Source organism: Anser cygnoides, chromosome 4 (genome assembly GCF_040182565.1).
Source record: "Anser cygnoides isolate HZ-2024a breed goose chromosome 4, Taihu_goose_T2T_genome, whole genome shotgun sequence".
In the NCBI taxonomy this organism is placed as follows: domain Eukaryota; kingdom Metazoa; phylum Chordata; class Aves; order Anseriformes; family Anatidae; genus Anser; species Anser cygnoides.
In genome coordinates, this window is record NC_089876.1 from 8,437,815 (window position 1) to 8,459,679 (window position 21,865).

The 21,865-nt window shown below is 49.6% G+C and overlaps 1 protein-coding gene across 6 annotated transcripts in view; it reads left to right on the forward strand.

The window, feature by feature from the left end:
• Positions 1-1,962: 1,962 nt before the first annotated feature.
• Positions 1,963-21,865, forward strand: part of FGFR3 (fibroblast growth factor receptor 3) — a 56,033-nt gene continuing 36,130 nt past the window's right edge. For all 6 annotated transcript variants that reach the window (XM_066995584.1, XM_066995586.1, XM_066995587.1 and 3 more), the window contains exons 1-2: positions 1,963-2,113; positions 3,013-3,248. In XM_066995584.1, coding sequence (XP_066851685.1) covers positions 3,062-3,248 — 187 coding nt within the window. In that variant the 5' untranslated portion in view covers positions 1,963-2,113; positions 3,013-3,061. The remainder of the gene's footprint in view (positions 2,114-3,012; positions 3,249-21,865) is intronic.

Genomic DNA, 21,865 nt, shown 5'->3' on the forward strand with positions numbered 1-21,865 from the left:
TCCCACTCTGGGGAAAACTGTGAACCTTGAAGTCCTTCGTGCAGGACTATCCCAATCCCTCTTTGATTTCCTGTTGTAAAGGGCTTCCAAATGTTATAAGCCTTTAGTTTTCCTCCAAATGAAAAACAGTTCAAAACCATTAAAGGACTTGATCTGAGATGCGGACCTTCATCTCTCCGCAACATTAGGACTTGCCTGGTTGGGATCGGCCATTTCCATCCTATTACCCTGCTCTAGGGCTATCATGAATGCCTTTGGCTTCACCTGACACAGCGGCACAGTCATAGCATATAAAAACCGCCCTGAATTATCACATTTCGGCTTTAGCTGTGGGCTTAGGAAGCTCCTGATCCTCTTTGCAGCTCCGCTCTTGGAGCTCATAATAGTCACAATAACGGGTGTCGCTCTTACCCTGCCGACTTCACACGAGATCAGAATTTGGCCCTGCTTTTCCGAAAAGTCATCTTCAAAACAACGACGGCAACGACCCCGCGCGCGGTGCTGTCCCCGCTATAATTACGCCGCTGCTGCTGTTTTTATTTTTATCGATTTTCTGGCACCTCCAGCGCAGCAGTTGCGAGAGCAAACATCGTGCAGCTTGACATGCTGCCAAGGCATCTCCGTGACGGTGAAACCACCGCGCTTTCCTTTCCCCGTCTGCTTTTCCCTCCATTGTTTTCATTTGAACCGCTGGTGTCACCGGCGAGGGTCTCCGCTGACATGTAGGGATTTCCTCGCGGCGGCCCCGTCTCAATGCTTCCCCACACAATGCGGCAGTATTGAGATGTCAGAGTCTCCCTGCCCCTGATAAAGGTGTCAGGACGGATCCCAGTCTCAGCAACAACAGCGCCAAGCCCAAAGCTCTCCACGGGGCTGGGAGCGAAACCTCTTCACTCCCCTGGATTTCAGCACAGAGCCGGGACCCAAAAAACCTCAGCTCAGCTCTAACGCGAGCTCTCGGTCTTTTTGGGCCCCTGATGCCAAGCGTTTTCAGCTCCGATAATATTTGCATCTATTTTTGGTGAACGAGCTGCTACGTCAAGGGGATTAAAGCAGAGCTGTGACTTCTCGGCGCGAAGCAGCTCGGGTGGCTCGCTGGCAGTGACTGGTGTGTGTCGCTGTGGCTGGGGGTGTCTGAGATGACCGCAGCACCCAAAATCAGGGCTGCTCAGATACAAGCGACATTTAACCAGGTTTTACTGGAGTAGCCGGTCGGGTTAGAGACAGCAGGCAGGCAGAGCCCAAGGGGGACGCGATTACTCCCATCCATACGAAACCAGCGATGCTGGGTGTTTGGAGGGAGTCCCTGGGAGCGCTGGCAGCACACCGCGGGTTTCGCCATGGGGCACAGCAGGGCAGCCCTGCGGGCACGGTGCCTTTTCCCAGCACCCATCCCGGGGTTAAACCAAAGCCCTGTCCCACCTGGGCCCCCCCTACCACCACCACCCAGTTCACCCAAAGTGCAGCAGCTCCCAAAACACGCTCTTGCTGCTCCAGAAGAAAAAGCCCAAATAACAAAAATTTAAAAAATAAAACATAAAAAGCGTGCCACGACATAGCGCCGGGTCCCACACTCACCCCCTGCCCTCCCCACGTTAACAACCCCCCGCCTTCCCTAAGAGACCACCTCCCCCAGCCTCACATCCCAGGACGGTGGGGGCCGGGGGGGGGGGGGGGGGAAGGCATCTTTTTGGGGCCGGGCTCCCCTCTTTTCGGGGCAGGGCTCCCTTTTGGGGCCGGGCTCCTTTCTGGGGCAGGGCTCCCTTCTGGGGCAGGGCTCCCTTTTGGGGCCGGGCCCCCCCCGCCTTTTTGGGGCCGGGCTCGGAGGGAGGGGAGCGCGGGCGGCGGGCGCGGCCCCCCGCGGCTGCGGGGCGGAGCGGGGGCGGCCGGGGGCGGGCGGCGGGGCCCGGCGGGCGGGGACAGCGCGGCCGCCCCGCTCCGCGCCCGAGCAGCGGCGGGCAGACGCCGGAGCGCCGCGGCGGAGGAGGGAAGGAGGGAGGGAGGGCGGCCGGCACCGCGGCCGGGACCCGGAGGACGAGAAGGAGGAGGAGGAGGAGGAGGAGGCGGCAGCGGCTCCATGCGCGGTGCGCGGCCGGCCGCGGGGCTTGCGCAGGTAGGCGCCGCTCCGTGCTGCGCTCAGCGCCCTGCCCGCCGCCGCCGCGGGAGCGGTGCTTCGCGAGTTTCTGATTCTTTGTCCTAGGGTCCCGCATTTTGTCACTGTTCGTCTTCCTTATCGCTCATTTTGGCGTTATTTCTTTTACTATTTATTTTGTCCTTGCTTTAGCGTTCTTACGTGCTTCGTTATTTATTTTCTTGATCTTAGCTCATCACTCTCATCTTATTATTCTTATTTTCTTGCCTGGTTCATTATTCTTGTTTATTTACTCTTGTATACTTTATGTACTCTTAGTTACTCTCACTCTTGTATACTTTATATGCTCTTGTATACTTTATATGCTCTTGTATACTTTATATGCTCTTACATACTTATGCTCTTACATACTTTATATGCTCTTAATTATTTCATCATCCTTATTTATTTCATTACTTATTTCATTAGCTTTATTTATTCCATTATTATTTATTTCATTACTTATTTCATTAGCTTTATTTATTCCATTATTATTTATTTCATTACTCATTTCATCATTTTTACTTATTTCATTACTCTCATTTCACTATCCTGCTTTATTTCATTACTCTTATTTCATCACTCTCATTTATTTCATTCCCCTTACTATCCCATTACTCTCGTCTCGTTACTTTTACTTGCCCCATTCCCCCTATTTATTCCCTTCCTACTTCTTTCACCGTTTCACCTCTCCCCCCTCCCTTTCTCCCCTGGGGGGGGATGTCGGGGTGTGTGTGCCCGGAGGGGGTTGTGCGTTGGGGTGTGCGTGCATTGGGGCGTGTGTGCCCGGGGGCCGGGATGTCGGGGTGTGTATGTCGGGGTGTTTGTGCCGGGATGGGTTCCGTGCCCCCCCCGAGCTCCCCCCCTGCCTGTCCCCGCAGCGCGGCGGCGGAGCGGAGCGCTGAGCGGCGCCCAGCATGCGGCCGGGGGATGTCTGAGGCGGGAGGCGGCCGAGGGGAGGCAGCGGCGGCCCCGCTCCCCCGGCGCCGCGCCGGAGGCATGGGGGCGGCCTGGGGCTCCGTCTGGTGCCTCTGCCTGGCGGCGGCCGTCGGAGGGCTGCCTTCGGCTCGGCGGAGAGGCGGAGGAGCGGCGGAGAGGAGCGGCGGGCAGCCGGCAGGTAAGGGCTTCGCCTCCCTTGGGCAGGGGGTCGGTGGGCAGAGGTGGGGGGGGGGCGGGCTGAGGGAGGCGAGGAGGTGGCGCAGGGGGTGGCTGCCCCCCCCCCCCCCCAAGTGGCCTGAAAGGGGGGGAAAAAAAGTCACCGAGTCTTAAAAAATTTATATATATCGCCCCCGGTTTGAAACGCCGCCTCTCGCTGATACGCCTCAGCTGCTACCTGAGTCGCTGTTTATTTTTCGAAGCTGTTTAATGGACGGGAGCCCCCTCGCAGCCCCCCGTCTTCCAGCTTGCATGTACCCGGCAGAAAAGTTTCCATTGTTCAACGAAAGGGTTTGAAGCCTGGTTGCCAAAAAAGTGACAGGGGAATAAATGGGCTTCGTGGAGGCTGGGGGTGGGGGCATTACTTTCATACCCCTTTTGGTTAAAGCTATAAATCACACCGGGGGTTGGTTTTGTTTTCAAGAAAGTCCTAATAAAACACCAGATTCTTAGTGTAACTCGTTTGGCTCATTTTTCACAGCCAAAAGAACTGATTTACAGGGCAAACATCTCCGCCACCGTGTCAGGGCGGCTGAGGTGGGCGCGGGCAGCGAGCAGCCCCGTGCCGCTCGCACGGGACCCAGGTGTCACAGCCTGCTGCGGGTCTCAGCATTGGGGCTGTACCAGGGGACCAGGGGGACAACATCCCGTTTGGGACAGCGGGGAGCTCGGCCATGCTTTGGGATTTCCCGCGGAAATCCTCACGATGAGGCTCGCTCGCTGCGGAGTCACTGTCAAAGCCCCCCCAGGAGCCAGGATCGGGCCCCCGAGCGGAGGGCTCCAGGGTCCCCTTGCCGCCCAGCGATGTCCCCAAGGCTGTCCCATGAACCTGAAGCACTGGGGGCTTGCCACGGGCAAAGGGGGCTGAGAGGGCGGGCGCCGCGATGCCACGTGCGCGGGGAAGCGGCGGCCGAGCATCGCCCGGCGCCTCGGCCGGGCAGCGGCACCCGACCCGGGGTGGGAGGGAGAGAGGTTGTGCAAAAGCAACTGTAAAGGATATAAACCTTCCGCGCCAAGCAAAAACACGTTTTGCTTTTCAGCCTTTGAACGGCATGGTAAAAAAGCAAATTCTTTCTCCTGGTCAAATGGGCCATGGGGTATTGGCTCATTACTGAGGGTTGTTGTTCGCTGGGCTTTGCATTTACAGTCTAAGGCCTTATTTTCCATAAAGGGGCTTGGAAGGATTTTTCCCCAGTGATCTAATTCTCCACACGGGGCTGTGAAGGCTATAACAGCTACTGCTTTGTGCCTATACTCAGCTACATAAAACACACATTGAAGGGAGGCATTCTCGAGGTATGTGTATGTTTGCTAATATGAATACTCGCTATTAGCGGAGGTGGAGGGGGTGCAGGTTTTAACATCTCCGCAGGGAGGTGTTCGGCTGTTGGCAGGAAGGAGGCAGATGGCGGGGCTGTTGCTGAATAGAAGCTAAACTAAAAACACCAGGGGCCTCATCTGGGCCGAGTTTCTCTTCTCTCCCTTTCTCGGGGCTGCTGCAGGAAGAACAATGTCAATTTTTTTCCACCCCCCCCTTCTTTTTTTATGAATGAAAGTAGAGAGGCGAGGCAGGATTGAATGTGTATGTCATTCAGGGGCTATGACAGAGATGATTAGGGAGGTCAGTGAACTCCTTTGCAGCCTTGAGCATGCGGTCACTCTATTCAGCAGCCACAGAATAGACATCAATATAAAAAAGCCCGTCCAATTTGCATTAGTATTCAGATAAAGATATTACTCCGTACGATTTGTGAATGTCAAGTAACGCTGGCTGTTTTCTTAGAGAGCAGACCGACTGAAACGGCAGCGTTTCGCTTTTAAAAGCTTCTGATAACTGGCCTGTCTCCTGTAGCTGGTTTGTAAGTGTCTGTCTGCCCACAATATACGTGAAAAAAGGGGAATTTTGGGGCTCCTTAGCATTTGGGAGTTAGCAGCCAGAGCTGTGTATGCGCATTGAAAGAGTTGTACAGAGAGCCAAAAGGGCGGAAGAGGTGCCAATACGGGATTTAGCCGAGCCGGGGCACGTACGGATTCCTGTCACTTCTCTGCTTGGACATGGCAGGAGATGCTCTGGGTTTGGACGATTTGCTTTACGCAGCCGATGGCAGCCGTGCTCTGGTGGCCCGCCAGCTTGTGCCCGGCGGTGGGTGCGAGGTGCACGCTGCATACGGCCTGGCTCTGTGTACCTAAATGTTCCAAAGGTCACCCTGAAATTGCCCTCGTGCTGAAGCGAGTGCCACACGGCACTGGAGCAGGGCTCGGGGTTCACGTGGTCCCTTCAGGGAAGTGTTTTAAAACCCTCTAAAAAGAGCCCCTTGTAAATTGGTGGTGCTTCCGACTTGGTGTCCGAGAACTGAAACCCTTTAGATTCAGTGGGCAGCTATGAGATAAAAAGTTGTTCTCTAAGAATAGCAGCTAAAAAAGGCAATTAAGCCTTTGAAGTTGAGACTAGCATGTTTTATTGAGTAATAAAATAAGAGGACACGAGTGAAGGATGATGAAATATGGCTTTTTTTGGTTGTCTATCCCTTACCTAGCAAAAAAAGTCTGTTCCAGGGCAGAGGCTGACTCACCAACATGCTCGCCAGTGGCTGTGTAACCCCACATCTTCTACACGTATTGGCAAGGGTCACTCCAATTAAATCCAAGGGTTTTTTTTTTCTTTTAATTAAGACTTCATTAACAACCATGGGGTAGGGAATGTGATGAAAGTAAATCTGTAGATTGTGTTAGCGAAGTGTTGATCTGCTAATTAAATCATGCAATTAAACTAAGCCACTCTGACCAGCACGTTAACTTTTATGACTCTCTCCAACAAATCTTCGGTGCTGTTGGGGAAAGCGTACCTGTCCAGCAGCCCTCTCCAGCGTGGGTTTTGAAGTTTTGGTGCAGCATCCCTGCTGCACCAGGGCTGTTCCCATCCAGAGGGACCCAGTCCTGCAGCCTGGACAAAGTGAAATTTCACGTGAAATTTTGGGGAGGGCTTTTTCCGCCTCTGTAAGGCCGGGAAACAATTTTTCCCCCTTCGTGTATAGTCAGTAAAGGTGAACTTTGATACCCGACTGTGTGCTCAGAGAGCTGTCCTCTCGGCACGCTCACTGCGTGTGTCTGCTCTTTCAGTCAGGGACCGAAAAAGGCGGGGGGTGACAGTGGTTTCCGACCAGTTAACAAAATTTCCAGTTCACAGCAGCGTTAGACCAACACGTTTCTGACAGTGCCCTGTCAGACAGAGCCGTGGCAGGGCTGTAGCTGAAGCTCGGTGTCTGTGCCTGCCGGGACGTTCTGCTGGCAGTCACTGGAGGGGGCAGGATGCGGTGCTGGAGCTTGGGCACGAGCCCCGAGGCTTCAGAAGAGGTGAAGAAGTGGTCGTGTTGTCCCCCAAGAGTTTAGCTTTTGGCAGTCTTTAGTGTACATGGATACTGATCAGGAATGCTACAAGTTCAGATATTTCTATTAGGAAGGCAGGTGAAATTCCCTTGCTAGTTGAGCGACTTTTTCCCAGCTGGGCTGAACCTGATGCACAGGCATCGATTAAACCTACGTTAATTTTATTCTGTTTCCTCATTTGAAAGGACTTACCTCTTTTTCCTAGTGTGCTGCGTGCGTGTAACTTTCCCTGTGCCCCGGGAGTCAGTTCGTCTGGCTCTGCATACCTTTTTCTGCTTTTTTCAGAAAAGAAAAGCAGCTTGAAACAGCCTGCTGACTCAGCACCCTCCAAGCCATTCGGCAGCGCGGTTTGGTGGACGGGCTTCAGCGTTTGCTGTTTCATCCCTCTGAACACTGTTTGGTTTATAAACTTCATTCCCTTCCACGTACCAGGCCGGGTGCCAGGGGACGGTGGCTCATTACAAATTCTCCATATACCCCCCTTTTTTTTTTTTTTTTTCAGCAAACGGGGCTGGAGCTGGGCAGAGCCATGCCTGGTCCCTGCAAGCGGGCAGCCCAGGCTGCTGGAGGAGTAAATCCCATAGCACCCCCTGGGCAAAATGCAGGCTAAAGCTGCGTCTGAAGACACGTTCGATGCTGAAAGCACCTTAAATTACCTTGTGACACCCAGGCTTTTTTAACTAGGCCTCCTACATAGCTTATCATAGCTAAACATAGTTCACTGTCTGCCCCTCTTTGGGCTGTTTATCTGGTGACCTCGCAAAAAAATGTGCTTCTTCCCTGAACTGGAGCTGACAGCCCCAGTGCCCCCTTCCCGATAGCTCGCAGCTCAGGTTGCCAAGTGCCATAGATATGATTTAAAGCTCTGGATGTGTGAAGAAGGGCTTTTACTCCTGCGGCGAATGCGGTATTCCTGATGTTGCTTCCCCCTAAAGTATCAGCTCCTTGGCTTGAATGACCAGGAAGTTTCTGTAATATCAAAAGCAAACAAGAACTGTGAGATACGAGCCGAGTAAAACCTTTGGTAAACTTAGTAGTTAAAATGTGAAAGGTAATCAGAAGTAAAGCTGCCCTATCATTCTGATAGGCTATCTGGGGGGGGGTTGCAGCGTTCAGGTGGACAGGGACAAGCCCAGCAGTTAAATTGCTCTTTTTCCTTGTTTTTGTTTTTTTTGCTGTGACACTCAGGTTACACAACTTAGCAAAGCTTTTATTTTTGAAGAATCGCCGCGCAGCAAAGCGAGAAAGCACTTCTCCAGTAACCGCTTCAGTTTCAGATGTATTCATCTAAAAAAGGTGTGGTATTCGTAGCAGAGGGGGAGCTAGCTTCAGTGAGCTGGCCTTGCTTCCTCAAAGCCCAGAGAGGAGGGGAAGATAAAGACTCGGTTCAATAAAAAGGTTATATTGAAACTTGGAAGCGCGCTGTAGTCTCTTTATCGCCCAGAACCGTATGCAAAACAATTACCATGTGCTTACACGTCGAGCATCTGTGGGATTTTGGGGCCGTGCCATCTCCGCAGGTTGCGAGGGGTTAAAAGTATTAATGACTCAGAAGTGAGAAGGCTTCCAAGTTTTCGGGTGAGGGAAGGACGCAGTCTGGGGCTGCTGCGATCTGCGGCTGGAAAACCGCGCAGGCTGCCCTGCGTGCCGGAGGCAGCGCGCCCCGGGAGCACCGCAGCACCAGCACCAGCGATGGTCATCCCACGAGCTGCTTCGCTGCCTTAAAACGTCAGGCTGATCCACGGCAACATGCTGATTTGTGTGGTTTTTGGAGGGAGATGAGTGTTTTCCCAGGGGAAAGCAAAATAGACATCTATCCAGGCTTTTCTTTTGAGGGCAGGGAGGTACGGGAGATGTTCCTGGGTCCAGATGATGTGACCGCCCCTCGTCAACCTCCCGCTCTCCCTGTAAAACAACTGAAAGCTCCCGAGAACTGGGATTTTTCACTTTATCTGGATGCTTGGCAGAGTTTGTAAAGGCCCTTCAGGGGTGACTTTGGCTCCCAGTTCAGAGGGTTGCTGCTTTGTTTCGGGGGTTTCACCGTTCCCTGCTGCTTGTAGTCCTGTAAAGATAATAATGAGGTCCTGATCCTGCGCCTATTGAATCCTAAGCAAAAAAGCCCCCATTGATTTCCAAGGGAGCAGGCTGGAGCCCTTAACAGATCGTGGTGGGAGCGACTGTTCAGCATAAGCGGGGATTGTTCGCAAAGTTTTCTAATGACCCAAACATTTTAACAAGCAGAGGAAACTTTAGGGAGGTGGGCAGGTGCCTGCCTCTGCTGCTCCAGGGCCATCCCCGGCCCTCCCGTCCCCCTGGGAACAAGCTGTCCCGGGACCTTCGCTTTCCATCTCACTTTCGGTCAGTGGCTGCCTTTGCACTGAGCGATTGCAGGTTTTTATGCCCCCCACCCGGCCTGGATGCAAATTGGTGGCATCTCAGTGACCAACGCTGCCCGGACCCCTCTGCACGGTGCTCTGGGGTGTCCCCGTGGTGTCCCCACGGGGCCGCTTCCACCAGAGCAGGAGCTGGCGTGATGTGGGTTACAGCAGCAGCGCTCAGCCAGGAACCGCTGTGGTACAGCAGAGAAACCCTGGAGGAGCTTCCCCAGCACTTCGCAGGCATGGAAAAATGTTTTTCTCAGAGAACTGCGCTGTATTTTTTTTCCTATTGTCTGCTTTCGTGTGCAAGACTCAAATGCAAGAAATTCCCTCCCAGCAAAATATTTCAGCAGCTTGTTAGGAGACTGTAGGTCTTGAAGTAAACAGTGATTTGATTTTTTTTTTTTCCCCTCCTAAATTTTTTAACTTCTCTCTATAGATCCCCAGGGCAAGCATTTTATTTGTGGCCGATAGCAGGGTCTGTGCAAGATTAGCACGCGGGTTCCCCGAAATGTGCTGGGGGTATCGGAGCTAAAAATGGGGGTGGGGGGGCAACATTTGCAGTGGGAAGATTAGGGAGTTTGGAGTGTGCGCTGACAACTAGCATGTGCAACCAAAGATAAATCCTCCATAAGCCAATCTTTAATTAAAAGAATGATCGGAATTAAACATAGCATTATCTCTGCTGATCTGTGTCACGTGGAGCCCGTACGAATAAAGCGTTTTTGGGGAGGGAGAAGAGAAAAACACCAGATTTTAATCTTCTTTTGGTAGCCGATATGTCTGCCTTTTGAAAGGGCATATTTCTCCCTGTCTTGGAGTACCCAGGCTTGTTGACAGTAAACAACTGTCACTTGGCAGTTTATGAAAGAGGAGGAATGTTTAAGAAAACATGTCCAGTTTAAATAGTTATGTTAATAGCTGGGGATTCGTGCAGAAGTAGGGGGGCCAGTAAATGGAGGTGCATAAATTAGCTGGTATTTCCTGCGCAAGGCACGGACTGCGAACGAATGCAGTTGGAACAGGGGGGAACACTTGCAAAATAAAATAAAAAATACATTCATTTTACAGCCGGCGTGTTACGCACGCTCCCGCAGCTTTGCATGAAAGAGTTTTTTTGTTGTTTTTTTTTTTTTTCCAGGGAAAACTCAGAGAGCCTCTTTCTTGCAGCGTGCGGTCGTTGGGTGCCTGGTGAGCGGGCAGCCCAGAGCTCCCCCTGCCCATCGCCCCCCTCGTCCTTGCCTCTCCTTCCCAGGGCTGGGGGAAGAGAAACCTCGGCCTCCCAGTCCGCGAACTGATAAATTGCAGAAAGGAAGGCAAAAAAAGTAAGAAAGAGCAGATGGTGTCCTCTCTGCATCCTTTCTCGAAATTGCTACAAATCCATCAGCCACCTTCTTCTGCGTTAAGGGCTTGCAAATGTAGTGAGTGATGGCCGAGCGTGAAGCATTCCTTCCCCGTGAGCCCAAAGGCATCAGTGTCAAAAGTGTAATGAGTGAGTGCCTGGTGTCAAGCACTCAAGAACTGTAATTAAGCATAAAAATAAGTTTCAGGCTTTCCAGGCTCCTGATTTCCCTGCCTAGGGAGGCAGGGAAAAATGCTATTGGGGCGTGATGATGTCTGCTTTGGAGATCCCTGGTAAAACCATGTTCTTGTCCTCACACAGCTGCATCCCCAGCTCCCAGCCCAGATGAAATACTGTATAAATACAGTAAATACCATAGAATTTAAGTGTAGATACTACGTTACAGATACTAGATCTTTCATTCTGCCTTGGGTATCTCAGAGAGAGGCACCTTGACTGTGGCACCTTCTCTTGCCATCGTTTCTTCTACCCCTTGTTAGAGATCGAGTGGCTCCAGCAAACAGGAGCCCCCAGAGTGTGGGGTAGCACTTCAGTTTTGGCCAGTGGTTCTCTTAGTATTGCTGTTATTTAGACACAGAGGCAAAGGAAACCCAAATCTGAAGCATCCTGCCCCAGAAATGCTTCGGGATGTGCCCCTGGTTTAACCACCTGCATGCAGCCCAGAAAAAAAAAAAAAAAGGAAAACCAGTCCTTGCATGCATTTGTTGAGTTGTACAGGGACTCCAACTTGTGTGATATTTAGTGGAGAAATGAGATTCCTGCCTCATTGCTGGCAGCGATGGATTTGAGAAGGCAGTGGGCATCTTCATCGGGGTGTCTTCATGGAGGGAGAGGAACAACACAGGCAGCTGGGGGGCACAGCAGGGTTCCCCTGTGCCCTTCTCTCTCTCAGTGCAGGAAAAAGGGACAGCTTTGTCCCCGCTGCTCTGATTTCCGTGGTGGGTCGCAGCCCTGCAAACTGGGCTGCCCGCCTGATTCTGGGTATCGTAACCCCACACACAACGCAAATGCTTCCTACCAGGAGCCCTCTGGATAAGGTAATCGTGTCGGTGGAATGTGTTAGTCCTGGCAAAAGGCGCCTGAAGCCTTCTCAGGTGCTTTCAAAATATGCGTAAATGTTTGAAGTGGAGGTTTTCGTCCCCTCTGCCCCCCTGCTCCCAGTGCATAGCAAATGAGGCATGGACAAGTGGTGCAGTCTTGCAGGGATGGCAACCACTGCTGCTTGAGCCTGGCTGGTTTTGGGGTGAGGAGGAGCTGTAGGAGCAGCACGCGGTGTCTCGGGGCTGGGAGGAAGAGGAAATGATGCTGGATTAGATGCCAGTCCTCTAACAGGGAGCAAAGAGACCAGAGCCCAGATTTTGGGTCATTTGTGGGTCTGAACTGCTCAATGGTCTCACTGCTGTGGGCAGCTCTCACTCTTCTTATGGATACATGCATCTACATTGAGAAATAGGTTTAAATATGTGGTGAGGGTCTGACTTCACGTCTTGGCTCATGCTGCCAGGTGGTGGTTCGTCCACCCATCCCACCCAAGGGAGCCCCACTGGAGCTTGCCATCGGTGCCTGACTTACAGACAAATCCAGCCCGTGTGTGGCCACTGGCCTCAGATTTATGTCCCACGGTTTCTGTCTGCAGAAGAGAAATGGCTCTTTGCTTCCTCCTTCCTCTTGCCCGTTGCAATGACCAACCCTGCTGTCACAATGGCATCCGTCTCAGAGGGATGTGTGGGAGCTCGTTTGCAGAGTGAAGAGGTTTTAGACGTGTTTTTTGGGGGGGAAGGAAGGGAAAAGCTGGGAAGGTCAGACCGCAGAGGATGGGGCAGGTGCCTGAGAGAGCCTGTGGAAGGTCCCAGGCTCCTGCAGGCAGGACCAGCAGTGTCCTGCTGCAGGAGGCTCCGCAGAGAGTGCCTTTCCTTATGGATGCATTAAAATAGCTGCGCGTGGAGCTGTCTAACCTGCTGCTGGCATTTCTGGAGCCTACCGTGGTTCAGTTCCTAGAGGATGATTATTTGGGAGCATTAAAGCAGTTTGTAGGGAGTGGGAACTGAGACACGCATGACTTCCTTGAACTCTCTCTTAATTTATTACGTGCAGTCAGAAACCCGCTGTAATAGATACGGTTGCACGAGACCATTAAAAGGTCCGTGCTGCTGAACCCGATGCCCTGCTGTTGCTGCTGGAAATGATAAAACGCCGCGTTCGGGTAGGATGGTATGCGGCACTCTGTGTGTGTGCGCCTAGGCATGTATGCCGGTAAGTCCTGCTAATTTAGGGATTGTTTTCCAAGTCTGTTTTCTATAACTCCGTAGACTTAATACAAATAAAGAGCTGACCAAGTTTCCTGTGAGAAGCCCAGAACAAACGCTAGCATGGGATTTGAATGCAGAAAGGTGAAAACACAAAATGTATACAGAAACAGCAAGTCAAACAAGCTGAAAAAATACTGTAAGGTTGATTTAACAGAGCAGTGAACTCCAAGCTGTCTAATCCCTTCAGCAGCCTTCTTTAAAGACGAGAAATAAAAGAATTTTCGACAACCCTTTTTCTTTTACCATCTCTCAAAACTCTTTCTCGTAACGCTGAAGGGTAAGCGTTGAGTTTAGCAGAAGGGCAAAGTGTTGCAGCTTTAGTGAGATGTGCTTTCTAAATAATAAAATATTGGTTTGTCATTTGCGACTTCAGATTACAACGGCTCAGCCTTCACGAAAAGGAGATTAGACTTCTGCAATTTGGGTACCTGGCACCTCCATCTCGCTTGAGGCATTGAAATAACAGGCTTGGTTTTGAAAGATGCTGAGCCAGGTCAGGCTCCGCATTTAAAGCACTTAAGCACTCTTAAAATCTGGCTATTCATTTTGGTGCCTAGATATGGATTTCTGGGCTTAATCACTGACCTTTGCATTTCAAATGTTTGGCCTTTGTTTTCTTTGCTAAGTATGCAGACAGAGTGGCCCCCAAATTATTTTTTTTTCCCTTTTACACAACTGAAAACAGCTAGCAGAGAAGCCTTGAAGTTCTGTGTCTTATTACTGAGAAATAGGGATCTTTGAAAAATGCCATTTTATGTAACTCAAGGGAAGCTTGCAAAGAGGGTAATATTTACTTATTTTCATTCATGTAAACGTGATCAGTAATATATCTAAAACCCACAATCAGTTGGAAAAAAAAAAAAGAAACTACCCTAAACCTTTGCCCTCTCTTAATCCGTGTGTACCAGAGTTTTTTTTTTTTCAGATGTGCTTTTTTCCCCCCTGAAATAGAGGCAATTGATAGGCTCATAAACAAATACCAAACATTAAGCCCTAATCTCCATATAGAGGGGCCTGACCCTTTTTATGGAGAGAGAGGGTAGAGGGAGGAAACAGGGCCAGGAGTTTGAGGTTTAATGCTTATTAAAGTTTTAGTGGGTGGGAAAATGCAATCAATAAATTTTGTTTAATGCCTTGAAACTGGTGTTGGTTTTCACTAGCTACGCTGGAGAGTAGTTTTCATTTTGAAACTAGGACACTCGTAGTTGGAATGACAATTAATGTGGAGTGAATATGGTCCCAGTTGGAAGCCGGGTTTTGAATAGCATGAAAACTCCCCCCACCTCCCATCGCTGGCTCCAGAGTATGGTCGCTTCCGTTTTTAATTAGCGGGCCAGGCAAAATTTAGCTCATTGTGCCTTTCTGCTCTTTTGGCCCAGTGGCTAGCTTGGATTTCTCCATCTTGCTGTCATGAGGCTGTTCTTTTTATTTTTCTTCAGTTTTGGCGCAGGGAGGAAGGGGGGCTTCAGGATACTTAGGATTAAAGTCATTGTTCTGGGGTATTTACAGCCAGCTGCCTGCATTAAATGAAGATTAGAGGAGCGCACATGAGAAGTGCAAGGGAAACGCAGAGGCGCTGGGATTTGGTGGCTGCATAGCTGTGAACCAAAGGGGAAAGGTTGGGGCCTTATGGCAAATTTTTTCTAGCGCCATGTGATCTCAAAACCCGCTTCAGGAAAGCATCACAAGCACCCGCCTGGACCAGCCTGGGAATTGTATTCCCACTATTCCGGGTCTCCATCTCGTAGAAACTTCCTCTGAGGTGAACCTCAACTGTTGGACCTGGTGACTACGTATTGTTTAAAAAAAAGTCTGCAAAGGCACTGAAAAGGTGCTGAATGTTCTGCTAGCATTCACCAGATAGCTGAAAGCCCATCCTGAGGTCAAGAACTTTCAACGTGATGAATTTTTGAAGGATTTTAGGAAGGAAATGAGACCGTAGAGGAGGACCCAGCTGAGCGGCCTGGTCCGGGAAGGCCAGTGTGGTGTGCTGATGCCTGAAGAGCTTGGGTTTGCTCAGGACCTCCATTCTGTGGTCGGTTGTGTGTACTTTGGTGTGGTTCTGGGACCCAGTCCTGCTTGAGTGGAGGCTGGGGACGAGCTTTACTCAGGCCTTTGGGAAGCTGGGAAGCTCCAGTCTAGGCCTCAGTTTCCATAACTGCCTCCACTGGCTTCAGCCAGTTGTTGGTGGTCATTTACTCACTACAGCGATGATTTTTTTAAATTTCCTTGGGCATGAGGAGCAGAAATGTAAAACCTCAACCATTTTGTGACAGGATCAGCCTATTGAGACCAAGCCAGGACACCACTGCTACCCTGTGCAGCCAGTGATTTTGACCTCACTTCTCCCATACCAGCTTGTCACTCTACGGATCTGAAAGCTGGGGCTGAGTTGGCCACCACTCTTGAGGCAACGGGAAGCATACACCAAACAGACAGCCCATGGTTGTGCTTCCCCTAGGATCAGCCCAACGGGTGTCCCATCACTCTGCCTTGTGTAGGAAGCGGTCCAGGTTGACCGTGTTTGGCCACCACGATGGGGTGAGGTGGGCTGGGTATAACTGAGTGTGGGCTCAGTTACTGGCCTCCTTTGGAGTAAAGCAGGACCAACATGAAGCCTTTGGTACCCAGGAGAACAGGAGGGACTATTCCAGAACAGGAACCATCTGTGTGGGCATCCTTGAGGTGCTTCAGCACAAGCCAGGAGCTCCCATGGGATGCATGGAACAGCACGGCCTGGGGACATGAGCATCCCCACTCCCTGTGTTCAGGAACCACTGATGTTGAAGTGGAGGACATTTCATTCGTTTTTTTTCTTTACTCTAGAAAAAAAAAAAAAAGTGCAAAACTGTGAGACAGATATGGGTGGTAGTTGCTTCTTGTTCTTCTTATTTTTTTTTCATTAGAGGAACAAATGAAAATCTGGCCAAACTTTAAGGAAAATACCCATCAGTGTCTGTTCCTTTAAGCCAGCAAACTCCCAGCTGAAGGCTGTCTTTGGGACAGGCACTCTGCTCTCAGCAGCAACCAAAGCTTTGTGTTCCTGGGGTTTTGCATTCCCATTTTTCCTGGGTGTAGCCAGGAGACCCCTTTGATTTGTTCTCCTTTTTTTTTTTTACTCCTTAGGGCTTTCCAAGTGCCACAGGGAAATCCTCCCAGCCAAAGTGTTTTTGTAACTATTTTAGCTTTGTGACAATTTATTTCTTCTTCTAACTCTGAGCATCTGAATTGGGTGATTTGAGAAAACAGTCCATTAAAAGGAGGATACTGTAGAGTCCTGATGAATCCTGTTTTCTACTTGGCTGGTGGAACAGAAAGCTAATTGCCAGTAGTAAATCCATTCAAAGGAGGGCTGGAGGGAGGGAGAAAAGCTAATATTCCTTCTTGAATGCCATTTAATCTCTGAAACCTTTCATGCAGATGTAAATTAGGATTTGCACAACAGAGTCAACAGTTGCTCAGTAGATAAGGCAGATTTGCAACATCTGCTTTTCCATTTGAGAAGCCCTTCCAAAGTCGCTGTTGGGGATAGCCAAGCTAAACACTAGAGGGTTTTTTTCCCATAATCTCTTGTTTATGAAAAAAATGCATATGACTTGAGAATTAAACCTGGTTATCATTCTGGAGATTCTCTAGGAAGAAAGTTTGCTTTCCTCCTAATACACAAATCTAAAAAAAAGTAAAAAAAAAAAAAAAATCCCTTGGTGGTAATAGAGCATAGCACACTTGTTAAGGCTGTCTGGTAGCAGTTGCACAGGCACTGCAGTGGTAATACTGTATAAACAGTTTACCTTTCTTTATTATTAGGAAAGCTATTTTAGGCTTTTCCAGAAGAACCCCCCTCACACCCCGGAGCAAAGACAGCAGGTGAAAGATAAAGCAACCCCTTCAAATGGCTGAAGCAAACTGTTTTCAGACGTCATTTCCTAAAGGCAAATTTCTAAATCACAGGTTAGGCTTCTACAGAAGTGACCAAGTCGTTTCACTTACAGAAGTGAACAGGCTTTGGGGTTTTGCTGAGGTGTGAGCCCTCAGGAGCCACGTTGAGCGGGGGAGATAACCCGGCTGTGCCTCACTGCTGGAAATGATGATGTTTTGGCCAAGCATCCCTTGGGGATGTGCTCGCTGGTGCCCCTTCTGCGCAGGCTGGTGGGGCTGTGGCAGGGCAGGGATGCTCCACTGACGCCGTCACACATGCTGCAGAAAAAGGGGAAGCTTCACCTTGCATAAAATGCTGCCAAAAAATAATAATATATATATGTAATAGATATATAATGCGGTGCTGTAAGGATGACCAGAGATGGGCTCACTTTCCTGCCACTCCACCAATCTTTTCTGCCCTAACAAAGCAGGGATGGTGTGAGCAGGCAGCCCCACCATCTTATCGTGCCCCTGCTCCTTGCTGCCCCCCATGGCCTTGCCGGGAGGATGGGTCTTGTGGGGCTGCTTGATGCCACGTTTGGGGCTTTTTGCGTGAGTTTCAATATTCCCTGGGGCCTGTCTGCCTTTCTGGGGAGGGGGCGGCATGTCCTGGTTTGGGAACATTGCAGGATGCTGGCATGGGGGTTGGCACACTGGCTGCTTGTCACTGCTTGCCAGCCCTCCTGGCTGCTCTTATAAATGATAGCACATCCCTAAATGAACAATGCGCAGCCAGAAAAGAGAGGTTTATTCCCGTTGTCATCCATGGGGCTTGCTCTTCCCGGGACAGAAGCCCCTAAGGGGAGGACATACATATATTGGGGGACACAGTGTAGCTAGCAAGCTGTAGCCCTCTTCAGAGGGATCAGGCTGATGAAGCTTCATACTAGGACTTACTGGGCTGCAGCTGGAAGAAACTGGGCTCAACACAGCTGGCTTCTTGCCGTGGTGCAGACTGGCCAGCCCGCATGGAGGGAAAGGGAAAAACATGGTGTAGGTTTTGGGAAAAAGAAAAAATAAAGGATTCTTTGCTCAGATTTTACTGTGGGACAGTTGAAAGCAGAAAGTGCTTTTATTCCTCTGCATTTTTCCATCAGACTGTTGGGGGGATATAATAATACCATGGCCCCCAGTAACAGCACGGGACAGTTATGTAGTGACCAGGACTGACCCCACAAGGAGGAGACAGCACTGATCTGAGCCTGGGGATAACCTGTCTCATTCATCCCAGCAGTACAGGGCCTGGAGAAGTTTCCATGTCCCTACAGCAGTGAGCCACAGGCTCGGTGGCTGCAATCAGTTTTCCCTGGGAACAGGACACCAGCCTCTGCAGGAGAAAGCTCGGTGTGGTTGTTACCCCGTGATCCTATAATATATCCTGTCACGGTGGATTTAGCGCAATAAAATACATAGAACGAGAAAACAGTTTTGAATTAACTTACAGAGGGAAACGAGTGGAGTGCTGCTATCTTTCTGCTTGTTAACATAGCAAATACAGCTTGAACAGAGGAAAATGCTCTCCACTTACACATGAGCCGCCGGAGCCGCTTGGTTGATGTCACCGCTGAGCTGTGAAACGATCACAGAAAAACCTCCCTGGGGTTTTCAGAGCTCTGGATCGGGGTGAGGAATATCTGGTCATGGTACTGAAGGTGGTGAGCTTTGAGTCTGTCCAAGATCCCGGGGCTCCCCCACCCCACTGAGCATCCCGCAGGTACCATCGTCCTTCACTGCCCGGAGAAGCTGTGGTGCTTTGTCACAGCACCTGGAAATAGTCCCCGATACCAGGGGGGGCATGAGCCAGGGTGCAGGTTGGCTTCAAGTTTTTGGGGAGCCGTAGGCAGCCCAGGAGTATCCCCCCTCCACCTCCTCATCCTTTGATATCTGAGAAGTAAATCCCAGTATATCTTCCTTCAGCTCTTGAGAGGTGCCTGCGTTCAAACCAAAATAAAACACTTCCAGGCTCAGCCCGAAACAAGTATTGATGTCTAAGAGGAGCAGACATCTGATGGAAATACTGACACGCTTAAGTACGTGGAGCTCTGAACCACACAGAAAGTGAATTATCGCTGGGATGAGCCAAGCAGCTACAGAGATGAAGTATCTTATCCTTATAAGTGAATCCACACAAAAGCATTTTAGTGTAGCTGGGCCAGCTGCTTCTCGTTGTGGAAGGTGCTTCCCAGCAAGTCACTGCCTTTTTGCTCCAGTGAAAGGTCCAAAAATTGCCTCTTCCTCTGCAGCCTGCGTGCTATGGGCAACAGCAGTAACGCTGCAAGTGCAGATCTTCCTCGGAAGTGTCTCTTGGTAACTCTCGACTCATTACTGCTTCGGCTAAACTAATAAGTGGTTGAATTTGAATCATACCTTGGGAGCCCACAGCCTGAATTGCCTCCTCCTCCCTACGAATCCATTAAAGCTGCAAACTCATTAATCCCAGCACTGCTAGCAAGAGGCAGAGCAGCCTCCCTTAGCCCTCACAGCAGCTGATCCCCAGTCCTTCCTACCTGTGGAAGCCCATGCTTACAGCTCTCTGCTGCGGGGTTTGAAAAGATGCTCTTAAGGATGGTTTAATCCCAATAGGAGTTTGCTTTGGGAGGGCGGCTTGGGGGAACCTTCATAACCTGACTTGCAGTAGAAACGCTTTAGGTTCAAAGGGGATAACTGTTTGCCAAGAGTGAGGATGGTTTTCATAGGACGCAGGACTGATACTCGGGTGATGGGTGTTGTAAGCCCATCTGAAGTCTGAAAGCTTCTTCCCAGCAGTGCCGCTTTGCAGCAGGACGTTTTGTGAGTGCCTACGTCAGGTGCGTGTCCAGATGCAAGAAGCAACTGTGTCGGGAGAGTTCGGTGCCTGTTCCCCCTGCTGGCTTCTTTATCAGCTAGCAGTGGGAGATCCAGGGTGAAGAAGGAGGCCAAACCCTCCCCAGGTCCCCAGGAGGACTCAGCCTCTCTGCATTAAACCCTGTACCAAGATGGGGTTGGAGATGTAGACTTCTGCCCGCCAGCCTGATGGCCAGTTGAGGAATAATAACAGTAAAACATCATTGTCCAAGGTCCCAGTTAGGCAAAGGGCTCAGGCACTTCAGTGCACGTTGGGAGTACTTTGTAGAGGTCCTCAGTTTAGGTCCTGTTTATTGTTTAGCCATGGGTATATAAATTGAAACTTCAAAAGCTGTTTAAAGAATTGAGATTAAAACCATCAGTAACGTTCTCCTTTTAAGTTGCCAGTCCTTCAAATTTCCAGATATTACATACAGTTGATGGGAATAAAGTCAGTAAGACTGAAGTGTGTATTTAACAGGCATCAGATATCTGCTGGAGAACACATGGGGAGATTGAGGGCAGAGATGTCAAAATGAAGGTGTCAGGAACAAGAGGTGAGGCTCCTTTCCACAGGAAGCTACCTTGTCACTTTGTCATTAGCACGGGTTCATTATGGTTTTAAGAAAAGAATGACTTCCTTTTAAATGGCTAAACAGTACAGTTTGGTTTGGGCTTGTTCTTGTTTGAGAGGTTTACGATACAAAAGCCAAAATATACAAGTCTTGATCATTGGGCAAACAGCTCAGGTAAAACTGTGTGTTTTGTATGGAGGAATGGTGCAGCTGTGTGGGGTTTGTTTTCCAGTAGATTAAATTAGGAACAGCTTCCATCCGAGTCAACAAATAAAGATCAGTAGCCAGCCATGCAAGTACAAAGCTGTATACGGGGCTTTTTTATCGGAAGCCAAAGTTGGTACCATTGAAAAAGCCCAAAGAAGGGAGGCAAAACCCTGAAACTAACATTTAAAACAGAAAATTCCTGTTTACCTGGTGCTGCACGTTTCTTTTTCTCAACCATATTTCTCCAAGGATCTCCCAGCTGGGAAGAGACTGCAGGCAAACACTCAGCGTGATAGCAGGGGTGATAGAGATGCTGGTGCTCCTTCGTCTTTCTCTTTTTACTAACAGTGTGTATTTCCAAGGGAAAATCTTTTCATTAAAAATAATATATATTAAAAAGAAACCCTTAACTGTATGAAGACCACAGCATTCTGGCCAAAACCAAAAATATTTGAGTTGGAATTGCTGCCAGGGTATTAGGGAAAGGTGCCTTGTGACCCCAATGTGTGTGGGCTTTGCCTACTGCGGGATGATACCTCCCATGAAATACCACATTTGCAGCCCCCTAGAATTCATCGATCTTACCATGTAAGACTATCAACTGAAGCATTTTTGTATTTTTAAAGTTCCACAAGTATGAAAACCTGCATGACAAGAGGAGAAAAGTAATACATTTTTCTTTTATAACCTGTTCCAATTCTTCCACTTAATAGCAAAGAGCAACTTGAAGACAGTGCCCCATAATCAGGTGTTCTGAGCTGCTGAAATGTTGGTTTGACAGTTAAACTCTAATTATGCATGTGCTTGAGCTGCAAAATTAGGATTTCTATCCATATCTGATTACTATCAGAGGTAAAGTTGGACCACCTGTGGGCTGCCTGAATTTGGATCATGGGAATAGGCTCAGACTGGTCTGTTTTGCATTACTTCTTACTTGTTAATTGGGTAATCTTAGCACCAGAGAGTCTTCTCTGTGGATTAGGATCCTGTGCAATACATAGTGTACAAAACCAAGAAGACTTGTGTGTGGTGGAGCACAACATCTCAGAGCTGGTAGAAGCCAGAAAGAAACAGATGGAGCATTGCAAAGTGAAAATGTTGGTTAGCATAGACAAAGCAGGAAACCAGTGCTCATGCTGTTCATACAGGGGGGTTGAGGGCAGCTGGAGAGAGATGTCTTCTTTTTCTAACTGGTGTAAAAGAGGAAGAAATTATTACATGTCTAAAGTGAGTTTATATGTCACTGCAAAGTGAGTCAGAGGACCATGAAACAGAGGAATCACACTTTCAGCATGTCTCGTGTTCCTTCTTAGGAAGACTTCTGAGTCTGAACCTTTCCTTTTGTCGTTACTCTACAAAACTCCCCAGCCCACAGCAGGATTCCCTGTCATCCCTAGTGTAACAGGCTGCTGCAGCTGGTAGGTAGGCTGATCTGAAGGATTTCACCTTTCATGTTCAGTCTTTGGTTCTGCACACCTTCATTGCACAGAGCAGAGAGCTAGTGGGTGGGAACATTATTTTAGCTATTCCAGCTTGTCTGCTGTCCACCCTTCTCCCTCGTTTCCTTCAGCCCTCAGAGGCTGCTTTCGGGCCACCCAGAGTCACTTGAGAAATTG